At 38.4% G+C, this 12,765-nt stretch overlaps 1 protein-coding gene across 4 annotated transcripts in view; it reads right to left on the bottom strand.

Moving 5' to 3' along the window:
- Positions 1-12,765, bottom strand: part of RABGAP1L (RAB GTPase activating protein 1 like) — a 423,826-nt gene that overhangs the window by 181,636 nt on the left and 229,425 nt on the right. For all 4 annotated transcript variants that reach the window (XM_019725918.2, XM_074322089.1, XM_019725841.2 and 1 more), the window contains exon 14: positions 3,523-3,636. In XM_019725918.2, the coding sequence (XP_019581477.2) occupies positions 3,523-3,636 (114 nt within the window). The remainder of the gene's footprint in view (positions 1-3,522; positions 3,637-12,765) is intronic.

Here is a 12,765-nt window from a genome sequence, read left to right as displayed (position 1 = left end):
CAATGGTCTCACAGTGTCAGGGATACAAAAATTGCAGGGTGGGGCCCATGCAAGAAGAAGGTCTTTAGTAAATGCTTCGGAGTTTCAGTTGAGATCCTGGAAGGGCCAACCTGTCTCCCAACTAAAATAGATTTTATGTCATATATAAATTAGAAAAGTGCTAAAGATACCTGGGGTAGTAGCTTATTGTCCTCCTTTCAAGGACACTATTTAAAAATACATTATTGCAAGACAGGGAAGCCCAAAACTTTATATTTTCGGAATCTTATGAATTCTACTATTTTACTTTCAGTTCAACTTCTACACATAAATTTATGACAACAGAAGAATCTTTGAACCATATCAATTTCCTCCTACTTTGAAAATGATATTGAGAGGCAAAAACTGAAATTGACAGGGCCATTAAAACATGACAGCAAGTTTTCAACAGTCTTCCCTCGAATCTGACAGTTCAGGTCATTTCTCATTTCACCAGAGCCACAGAAAACTTCAACTGCAAAGTCAGACTCTGGTATCCTTGAAACCAGAGTTGATTTCAGCACTTATTCCAATTGAAATTTTCTTAATTTCTGTCTCAATTTAAGCGCACAGTATATTGTATTTCTAGTAGAAGCTCCACTGATGAGGAACTATCAGAAATAAATGAGGTAATAAGTGTAAAAGTACTCTGTAAATTTGAAGTGATTATAACACATGGAAGACAATGTATAAAAAAAAGAAAAAAAGGTCTACAAATGTGTTGCTGATGTAAGATGCACCATCCTTATGGGTAAATCACTAGATGCATTTCCCTTACAATCAGGAGCAAGACAAGGATGTCTACTATCACTGCTTCATTTTAACACGATAATGGAGGTTCTGGCCAGTGCAGTATGACAAGAAAAAGATTAAGAAAAAAAAGAAGAAGAAAGAAAGAAAAAGAGTAAAACTTAGTAAATAAGAAGCAAAAGTGTTCTTATTTACAAATTATGTCACAAAGTAGCTGATTGAAGATCAAGACATTATTAATGTTTATTCAGTTGGGTGCAAGGTATCCAGAACAGAAACTCAAAGATATACTGCTGAGCATGTGAGGTATGATGTCGGATATTATTCTAAAAATTAAAAAGATAGAACAGGAAGACCATACTTAGTGTCCCTCACGTCACACATAGTAGCTTTTGAGGATATGGGATGATCATAAAATGAAAGACTATGGTTCCAATTGAATACAAAAAGCGTAGGACAGTGGAAGCACAAAGTTGAGAAGAATATCCAATTCTAAGTCACTCCTAAGTTTGCTGTACTGTTGGTGGGTTATCCCTACCCCAGGCTTCCGCGCATGAGCCCCTGACGAGTCATCAGACAGGTCAGGGAGGCACAGTGTCCATTAAAGCCCAAGCGGCCCACATGGGAGGACCCCAGCAGATTTGGTTTCTCCACCATTTTCTGATCTATTCATCTCTGCTCTCCTCCATCAGCAAAGACTGCTGTAAACTTATGTTTAGATAACTTATGTTTTAGTACAATATTACAAGCTTTAGCAACTTTCATTTACTATCGTGTATTTTGAAATGCTTTTAATATGATTCTTTGGTTTTCTGCATTTTCACAAAATCTAGTGCCCTTTATTCAGCAGTTAGAAAGTATCTTAGGTTTACATTCTTTACTCAGAAAAAGCTTTAAAACTATATATATATAGTAGCTACCCAAGCTGTGTGAATTACTAATGAATATTTTCTACTCAATTCAAGGTTGAATCATTAAACTGCAATATCAAAACAAGGAGTATCAACTACTTAAATGTACCAACTATTTAAGTTTTACCTTTGTGTTTAGCAATGTTTCAGATATTTCCCTCTAAATATTACATAATGAGGCAAATATTGTTTTTACTACTATGGAGCAAAACTGTAAGTCAGAGGCTGTAAGCACATAGAACCATCTGTTTAGTTATATGAAAAAATATCTAGCATCAATCAGAGAAAAATTGAGGGAAAAGTCACTCATTGGCTGAAAATACACTCAATTCTAGGGGGAAAATGTGATTCCATATACCATAAGCCAGACACTTCTATATAAACTTAAAAACTACATAAATTTTGATAGCCTCCTTATACAAGTCAGAAGCTAATTAGCTTGTAGAATTTCAAAACAGGTAGAAACTTTTTAAAATTATTACTTTTTCCTTTTACGAGCAGGTAATGAATATATCATGCATTTTTGTGCTGTCTGATGGTTTTGGGCATTTTTAAAACTAGATGATGTATCACTCCAGAAATCAGTACACTCTCAGAGTGTCGGTTATTTATGCATTTCTAGCTCCGAATGATATATCCATAGAAAAATAGTTTCTGATCAATGTATATATTTTTAAAATCCCCCAAAATGGCTACATCAAGAAAAAAGAAAAGACAAGACAGGAGTGGGCAGAGGGCTAAGCCACAAACACGCAAGAAGGACTTTAATGGAAGCTGAGCCCTTTGCAGAATTAAACGTCAATCCTACTTGGTCAACATACACAGGCGAGTGCTTTTTAAAGTGCCATTTCCATTTCCAAAAACAGCATGTATAAAATGACACCGATATGTGAGTATACATCTGATTACCTACTGGCTAATCTCTGCTACTCAAAAGGCTAAATTTTATTATTTAGGAGCTGATTACCTAACTTACACATTAGCCATGGTGTTTGCGTTCCCTCCATATTATTACAGGATCCCCGCGTGTTCATGAACAATCTACTGGCTTGGTAGCTGAGGACACTGTTCAGTCAACCCACCACACTTTGTAGGGTAACTTAAGTTTGGGGATAAAGAGCAAAACCTTGTTTAATGGACTTGGTGCTTTTGAGTCTTTGGCCTCAATTGGCATTGACAACACGAGTTAATCATATATAATGACTTAAAAAGTCATTCTGCGTTTCTGTTGGAACCCTGTTTTTGAACACTGCCAAGTTCTCTGCTATTGTTGATATACTCTGCGTTATGTCACATCGTACATCTTTGTGTAGCTTTTAGGTCCCATTTTGAAATCTTTCTTCGCCCTCATTATTAGTAGGCCTGGAAGAAAACTGTTTTCCTGATTTTCATTAAATATGCTCTGCTCGGATACAAAAGATTCTGTCTCTGTCAGTGTCAGCGAGTCATCAGATTATTAATTTCTCTAGTGCCACGCTGCTTCTTATTCTCACCTATTGTCAAAAAGTTGAGACAACTGTCACATTATCTTGTCAGCAGGGCAGAGTCATCGGGAGGCCTCTGAGCCTTGACTGCAGTCGCCGGAGAGGACCGTCTGTTCCTTTCCCATTAGCGGCAGAGCCAAACTCAGGCCATCCTGTGCCTTCTGCCTCACAAGGAGGCACGGAACACGCAGCCAAAATGTCACTTTTAGGAGCCAGGTAGAGTAAGTGTAAAGCTGAGAACATGGCACAGTGCAAATAAGAAATGAAGACAGAAAAAAAATCTGAAAGTCTTGAAGATGCGTTTCTAAACTACAGCCTTGTAAAATACATGAGAAAAAACGAGGGGCGGGGGGGCCCACCTTGCAGATCTTGTAGAGCGATTCCTGGCCATCTCCTCCGGTATCCTTAAAGTAATCATGTGCAGGAAACGTACGATGAATATCTCGAGTAATAACACTCTCCTGGGCTGAGTCCTGAAAAAGAGAAAATTTGAATGTCTTTTTAATTAAGAAAACTAATATACATACATGGTAAAAAAAATTCAAACAGCACATAAAATGTATGCCCCCTGCCCCCCGACTGTCTTCCATCCCAAACCCACAGTCCCATTCACCAGAGGTAAGTGCTAACCGATAGTTTCTTTTTTCATTTTTTTTCTTTTGAGTTAAAGTTTATTGGGGTGACAATGGTTAGTAAAATTACATAGGTTTCAGGTGTACAATTCTGTAATACATCATCTATATATTGCATTGTGTGTTCACCATCCAGAGTCAGTTCTCCTTCCATCACCATATATTTGATCCCCCTTACCCTCATCTCCCACCCCCACCCCCCTTACCCTCTGGTAACCACTAAACCATTGTCTGTGTCTATGAGTTTCTTTTGCATCCTTTCATCCATCTGTCTACAGACGTGCGAATGCATCTTCATGTGAGGGGAGGAGACGGAGGGGAGTTGTATACATACATACATCTCCATCCTTTGCTTTTTGAAGCAAACTAACTTCTCCATTCATGTAATAGGATAACTTATAGAATACTCCTTATCAATACCTGCAAATGTACTTCATTCTCCTTAAGGGCAGTTATTAAAAAGAATGAGGTACATCTGGAGCTGAATATATCATAATTTATTTAATATTCTCCTAATAACGATTTTTTTGCATTTTTCTATTTATATTACAAATAATATCACTAGGAACGTTTTCATCCATGCATGTTCAAGAATAGGTTCCTAGAGGTAGAATTGCTAGGTCAAGGGAATGAACATTTCCATTTTTGATAAAGGTACTTCCCTCCAGAGTTGTTGTACCCATAGGCAGTCCAAACAACGGTAAGAGTATGTGTTTCTCTACACCTGTTCAATACCACATTATCTAACTTTGTAATTTTTGATCATCGGATAACTGAAAACTCACACCACAGTAATTTAAAAAGTAAAAACATTATCAATCTCTTCCCCCGATAGGTTAATTACCCAACTTACTCCAGAAAATAAAACAGCCCCAAACTACTATATTAAGATGACATGTGCTTTAAAGATAAATCTACAGAAGTTGTTCAGACAGATTCACAATCCAACAGCTCAAAATTGAGTAAAATTCTAAACCTTACGAAAATGATTCATCATTCACTTGGTTTTATTTTATTTCTATAGAGGTTGTTTATCTGTTTAAATGTCAAGAAAACAGGATGGGACTGCTTCTAGCAACCCTGATGATGGAAATACTTTGCACAATTTAAGGAAGCATCAATGACTACTACTGCAAATTGAAAACATTGTTTAAATGGAGTATTACTCAGCCATGAAGAAGAATGGAATCTTACCATTTGCAATGATATGGATGGACTTAGAGAACATTATGCTAAGTGAAACAAGTCAGACAGAGAAACACAAATACCATATGATCTCACTTATATGTGGAATCTAAAGAATAGAATAAATGAACTAATCAGGAAAACTCTCAGAGACATAGAGGAAAAACTGAGAGTTGCTAGATGGGAGGGGAGGTGGGGATAAGGGGAAAGGCGAGGGGATTAGAAAGCTCAGTCAGTAACCACAAGATGGCCACAGGGATACGAAAGTCAATTTGGGGAATATAATCAATAATGTTGTAAAGATTTTATAGGGTATCCGATGGACGCTTGCCTTATTAGGGAGACCACCTCAGGGATGATGTAGATGCCTGATCACTGCACTGTACACCTGAAGCTGAAGCTGAACAATAATGAATGTCAACTATAACTTTATATATACATATATATAATATATATATGTTACATATATATATATTCACAAGAAGTGGAGTACAGCATTAGGAATAGAGAAAGTGGAAATGTAACGGCTCTATGTGATGTCAGAGGGATAGTAGATTGGAGGAGAGGGGTTATCACTTTGTGAGGGCTATAAATGATAAATATCTAACTATTACAGTGTTTTGTACACATGAAACTAAAAACAAAGAAAATATTGTTTAATGTGTTGCTTCCATAAAAATTTGAACAAATTGTCTCTTTCAGTTAAAATCAAGAAAGGACAAACATATTTAATATATGAGTTACTTTAATGTATGCTATTCCCTTTCTCTCTGTAGCTGAGAAATATATAAGAAGGAAGTAGCTGATTAGCTCTGTGTTAAGTCAGGGTTTTCTCCTGCTGCCTGTTTTATTTCAGCTGCCATTTCATGCTGGGTAGTAATTAGATCTTATATCATGTAGAGAAAGGACACAAACTGCAAAGTTCCACATTTGCTAGCAAACACCAAACATATTGCAAATCAGTCCAGAGAAAATTCTGATGGCGTATGGGAGCGGAATGCTAGAGTTGAATAAAAATGAAACCTCCAAAAATTACCGTAAGTAAAGTTACACGTAGAAAGTTTACATTTAATAAGGTAAACGGAGCTTTTAACGATAATGGTAAAGAATATTTTTGGGTGAGGTGGGTGTATAGAACACGGCAAACATAAAGGTCATGTACAAAGAGAAATACTATGAAATGATGTTTTATCTGCTCTGGTGTAGAGTGTATGCAGAACAATCTGGTACCAGGGAGAAGAAAATTTTCACTGCCCATGTTTTCTCCAAGGAATGTTCTCTTTCATACAGTAATAGTTTCTACTTATGAACTGTTTGAAAAGATGACCAATAAAAATGGTACTACTGCCATTGCTGAACTATTTTAGGGGCAAACAAGTGCCTAGTGGTTCACAGGATAACTCTTTTTGTACTTTTCAAGACTTTAGGGGAGAGAAATCATTGGACTATATTCCCTAGAAACTGCCTACTCATGTGGCATCATGCTGTGTTTAAACGGTACAAACAGTCTGATTCAGAGAAAGGGAAATTGATCAAAATTTTCTAGAAAGTAAGTTTGCGTAATACTGAGTAATTTTTTCTATGCATATTTGAATCTTCCTTGTTCATTTGTTTAAAAAGTAAAGAGGCAAAAATCAAATGAAAATAAAAATCAGAAATTTTTCTTACTTAATAAACTGTCCCTTCTTAGGATTATTTTTAAATGCTTTCTACACTTGTGTTTCTAGCGTTTTCTTCCTACATATTGATCTCAGTTGGCTAAGGGAAAAAATTCTTGAACTTCACTTTGTAGACTAAGCTGTTTTGCGACATCATCCATTGATCCCTGTCACATAAGTGAAGGTCAACAGGTACACTAGACTCTAATAAACAGATTAATATGAATTAAATTGTGCACGAGACTAAATAATCTTGTTCTGAAGCGAAAGCTAAACTTAATCACCCCCAATTAGCCATACTGTTGAGAATAGGAACAGTATGTATTTCAGGAACCCACACTTATCCCCCACATTCATTCACTCACTTATTCAAGAAACATTCGAGTCAGGGAGTCACCAAACCTAACACTCCGTAAAAGAAGGATAAAACAATGGTTCTCTTCAATATTAACTCCTTTCTTTTTAGAGTTATTCCAATTACAGTTGTCAATTTTTACAAGAAATAAAATGAACAGAGAAGAAGAACAAGAAAGAGGCCATACAAGTATCTGGATTTAAAAGGTTTCATATGAAAACTATGTTTGTTTGTTTGTTCTTACAATGACCAAAAATATTTTATAGCACAACCAAAACCGGTATGAGGTCATTTTCTCAGAGGGTCCCCATAAGCAGAGACGCCTCAAGTCCTGCCAACCATCTTCAGAATGAGAAGAGGAAAGTCCTTCCCTTCTGAGCATCCACTTCACCAGCATCTAGACTCACAGCTTCACCCAGTATTTACTTCCCAGGACAAGCAGTTTGAGTCCTGATCCCCAGGCCAGCATGGTGGGGTAGTGGCCTTGGATCCAGATAAACTCACTGCTTCTATAGCTGGCTACCCTACTTAATACCTACAGACACTTCAGTTTCCTTATCTGTAAAATGGGATAATACCAAACTCATGTCGCTTAGAATAAAATAATGTGTGTATAGTGCTTAGCACACTGCCTAGTATAAAATGAGTACTCAATAAGTAAATAAATAAAAATAATAATTATTATTTCCCCTTCTCCTCAACAATCCCATTTAACTGTTTAAATATTTTGGTGAACATATATTTTAGACATCCTTCCGCATTTATACTCTAAATAATAAGCAACTGTTTTTCTTGGGACATCATGAACATTATGATTACAAAAGCAATTCCCGTCGAGTTTTCAGCATGACGATGTATTAATGCATACACACCCTGACCTGAATTTCTTATCATGTACCTTATGTGTCCTAAGTTATCCTTCTTTCTATTCATTCGTGAATAAAGGGAAAAGTGAACAATTATTTGGACGAAGTGATGTTTCTATGAACTGATCCCCACCTGGCCCCAGCTTTGCCTGTATCCATGGAACAAAGACGTCCACGAGTGCGCCCCGGAGGAGGATGGGAAGGACAGGGTAGAGTGGAAGCTAAATTTGTCAGAGCAGCTACCACTTCCATCACTTCAGAATTCAGCTTCAGAGGATCCAGGAAGGGCTGAAGTCATGGTTATGGAGAGGACAATTGCCACTGTCACCATCGCATGCCTCCCTTCTGGACCATCACCACCCAGAATGGAACTGGTAGGCAAAGCCATTGAGATCATCTTCTATTCTGCCTGAGCAGGGGTCAGGTTGGGCCACACACAACAGCTGACTCAGACCAGAAACAGGGAGCAGTAGTGAGAGGTGTGGAAGAAAGTCTTAAAAGTTGAGTTTTATCCCCCCCGACCCACAGCTCTGACACTACCACCACACAGAAACTAAATTTCTATGTAGTTTACCTTTCCAGGGTTTTCTTTCATTTCCAAACCACTAAGTCATAAGACGAAACATCTCCAAAAGGACATCAATCTCGGTTGCAATAACATCCGTGGTCCAACAAAGGAGATAATTCGCTTTGCTGAAGATCAGTCTGAAACCACCTCCAGGAGGTGTGCTGAGGAGCTCAATTAACTGTTGATCATTGTAAGTGAATTCAGTTTAGAGCTTCTATCCACTGTCTAACATGAGCTGTTTTCCAGTACAATGTAAATAGCCTGACAGTTGTGATCCTCGTAATTCCTAGTCGAAGAGAAGCATCACTTGCTTGTTGCGAGCAAGAAATGAACACAGCACTCCCGTGTCAATGAGTATTAGGAAGACAGGTGCGGAGGATCGCAGCCTACTACTTTTTATAAAGCAATTTCTGGGCTGTCAACAACTGAAAAGGCGTTTGAGTGAGAATGACTACTTTCACATGTGACCTTAGCATCAGATGAAGTGGCAACGTAATGTCCTGATAAATGAACACCTTGACGGTACCTTGATTTGCTACATCTTAACAACCATAACGGCATCTTTTTTTTTTTTTTATTATTAATCTCTTGTCAAGAACTGCATTTTCATTTTTCATCTACTACAAAATCATTTCAACTTTCTAAGTCCCCTGCCAATCTTTTACTGTCATTAAAAATGCCAATGGAGACCATGCCTAGCCACAGTCAGTCGGCAGATAAATGATTCAGAGCTTTAAAAAAATTTGACCTTAGAACGTGCCTTCTTTTCTTACTCCACGGGGATGCTCCTTTAGTTCTATGTTGGAGCTAGTTCTATGGTGAAACATCACAGACTGCATGTCCCTGAAAGCAGATGGGTTTGCAGTGGTGGGTCTGATTTATTTGCCTTGATGTTTGCCAAAAATCCAAAGAGGCAGAGATGAAAGGAGAAAATATAAAAGTGCATTCTAGTTTCAAATGTGCCACTAAAATCATGAGCTGGAAACTGTCACACAAAAGGCTGGATCACTGCCAGTCTTCCTTCCTCGAACATGGGGGAAAGTCTTAGCATAAGTAGGGTAATATGGAAGCAAAGAAAGAAATGTCAACTAAATCACATTGTGAGCGAGGTGCTTCGTGGGCATGGCACACATGTGCCGCCAAATGTCTCAGAATCAAAGCCTGACACAAAGGTCAAAAACGTAAGCCAGATTCTGGCTTCATCTAGAAAGAAATCTCTTCAGAGAGAGTAACAAGACGATCTAAGGACGGGGGAAGCGAGGGTAGAGGAGGAAGTGTATTGATAAGGCCAGCCAACGTTCATGATGGAGACCTTAACCCTACAGGAAGAGCCAGGACTGGAATGGGAAATATTCGAATAGAACAAAGGATTCCTTTGGAACTGGGAGACTGCGGAGCTCTGCACTTTAGCCTAAATTTTCCTGAGAGCCTAAGGAATCTAGGTCAGAGGTACAGATGACAATCTATGACAGGAATCTGGGGTTACTTTTGGTCTCCAACTACTCCTACCAAATGCATCTATGGCCGTATGTGGACATGTCCTCATTCCCAGGGTTGTCGACCACTCATTGTCCAAAAATAAAGGTTCAACGGGGACACTCGGCAGTCTTGACAATGATAAACCCTGCCACTCCTGTTAAAATGCACAATAAATTCACTCCATGCTGTTATTTTCGAAAGTTAGATGTGTTTCTAACTTTCTTTTTAAAAAATGATTATGGTTTTTATCAAAGCAACCGTTTAAACTCTTTTGAAATAAACATTTTAAGAGCTCCGTATTTACTACCCATTGTGTAAAAATAACATTTTTTCATTTTCTGCAAAACTTTAAAGAATGCCTCTGATAACTAGCATTTGATAAATGTGTCTATGTTACCCTAATCATTATATTTTATAATTTTATTAACTCTGACCATGTATACATCTCATTCTTGTTTTTATAAGGTTGAATAATTATTCAAAATCTTAGAAAACATTCTACTCGTCCACTCCTTCAATCACTTTAGATGTTTCTCTTTGAAACTCTTTGACCTCAATTACATTTTGTTGAACGACATAAAAAATTAAGCTTTCTACTTGCTATACAGTACAAATCCGTTCATGTCTGAGTACCTACTAAGAATCAGACACTATTTTAGGTGCAGAAGACGTAATTGTTAGCAAGACAACGTCCCTCCCTTATGGAATTTAGACTCTAGTTGTCGGGAAAAGACATAAAAAACAAATATGTGGTACTGGTTAGTGGAAAGTACTATTAAAAAAATAAAACAAGATAAAGAGATAGTGAGGCAAGGGCTGATATTTTAGGTATGGTGGTTTTGCCTCTCTGAGTGAGGGTTCAAATATTTAGAGAAAGAGCATTGCAGGCAAAAGGGGAAAGAAAGCGTAGTCAAGATCCTGAGGGGGAGCAGAACGGTAATACATCTCGAGACATTTTCCAGCATTTTGCTGACTTAATGTTTGTAGATGTCTTCAGCGAATTACCAAAAACAACTCCAAAGCTTTCCTGATGAAATGGCTACCTCTGACTGTAGGTATAACTTCGACTGTTGTTACAAGATGTTTTAAACACATACTTGAATAATATGCTCCTACATGCACATATTTATATGACAGGTTACCATTCACATATGTATCTAAACTTTCCATGTGCAAGACATTGGACTAGGATGTAGGGGATCCAAAAGGTTAGGATATAGTCCATGACGTCCCCAAACTGCAAGAGGTTCACATCTATTTGGAAAGAGAAAATCTAGGTGTAAATACCGATGGAATGAAAACATCTACTAACAGCCAAATAACTGATACAGGAATTCAGCAAAGGAGGTGATGGTAGAAGGGTTCAAGTGGTGACAGTGGCCGTCCACAGGACACGGGGCCTGGGCTGAGTACTGGAGACAGGGTGAGCTCAGCAAAACTGAAAGATCCCACGAGAACAGAATGACAGCAAGGGCGGTGTGAGCAGGGGCCTCAAAGCAGGAGGGCAGCTGGCATGCCCAGGAGGTGTGACTCTCACTGACTGCAGGAGGGAATTCAGAAAGGGGCAAGTTGAGTGGGATGGAGAACACGCGAAAGTAATCTCGAATGAAGACGTTTTAACTTAATCTTGTGGACAAGGAGCCGTTTCATCTGTCACAGTGTTTCTGGTCACAGTTTAGTAAAAGAATTGGCATGTAGTGAGGATTAACACTCCCCCAAAAAGAGGGCTGGCCTTTGCCACTGGCCACTACATGATCATGGAACGTCCCTTGGAATGTCGTGCCTGAAACGAAGTCTCTGCATGCGGGCCTCGGCCCCCCAGCAGCCTGCCAATGTGATTTCTGATGGAGACTGGGCCATGTAGTATTCGTTCTACCTGTGGAGAGGCTGGGGACTAACGGTCAGACACGGGGCCGTATGTCATGACCCCTGTAAGACCTCTGGACAAGATGCAATGAGCTTCCCTAGCTGGCAATACTCAGTGGGTGCCATCACACAGGAATCCTTCATGTTTACATGGTAACTCTTTCTCAGTGAAATAGCTTGAAGTAGTAGATTGAGATCAAGGTTAGGCAAGAATCAGGAAATTCTTTCCTAGTCAGAATACACGTAGATTACAGTATTTAATAAGCCCTAGTTCTTTACTGGTCTTAAGGCCACATTAAATACAGAGCCTCCTCTTTTTTGATTTAGGGTGCTTTAGCAGTTAGAAATGAAAAGACTAACACCTTCTATTCTACTTCATAAGACTGTAAGATATTCATGAAAAGAGGATTTTTTTCTATCTTTGCACTTAGTTATTTAGGTTCTAGAATACTGGCATGAAAAAAAATAGAGATTAAAACAGCTGATGATGTGGTCTTTCTCACTTCTAAAACACCACCCCTCTTTTTAAATCAACATACATATTTGCTTCTGATTTCAATGCTATGAGGGCCACAGATTTTTATGGACTTTTTTCCCCTAATGGACTCAATTTGCTAAGAGATGATTTTTAAACTCTGAATTTCTAACAAAGGGAAAGAAAATGCAACTGCTGTCCACATTAAGAAACTGTAAAAGTAACCCCCCTTATTTCTCATTGTGGAAGGTCCTTTGACTTGATTCAGTAGCTACAGGGGCTGGAAGCAGGTTTCCTTCCAGGCACTTGTGTGGCACTGCTATTTTACTGAGGCCTGGTTCTACAAATAAAAGCTCTCTCGTTTTTTCAAAGCTTTAACTAGTTGACCCCAAATTACATATATATACAGAATGGTTCCAATGTTGCACAGTAATTCGGTCTAACTGGTAAGTGGTTCACAATATGAAAATCACTAATACTATTCTTTAGACAAAGCGAACCCTGCTGGGGTCAGCTGG

This window comes from Rhinolophus sinicus, linkage group LG17 (assembly GCF_036562045.2).
Source record: "Rhinolophus sinicus isolate RSC01 linkage group LG17, ASM3656204v1, whole genome shotgun sequence".
Taxonomy (NCBI): domain Eukaryota; kingdom Metazoa; phylum Chordata; class Mammalia; order Chiroptera; family Rhinolophidae; genus Rhinolophus; species Rhinolophus sinicus.
This window is presented reverse-complemented; position numbering and strand designations above follow the sequence as displayed.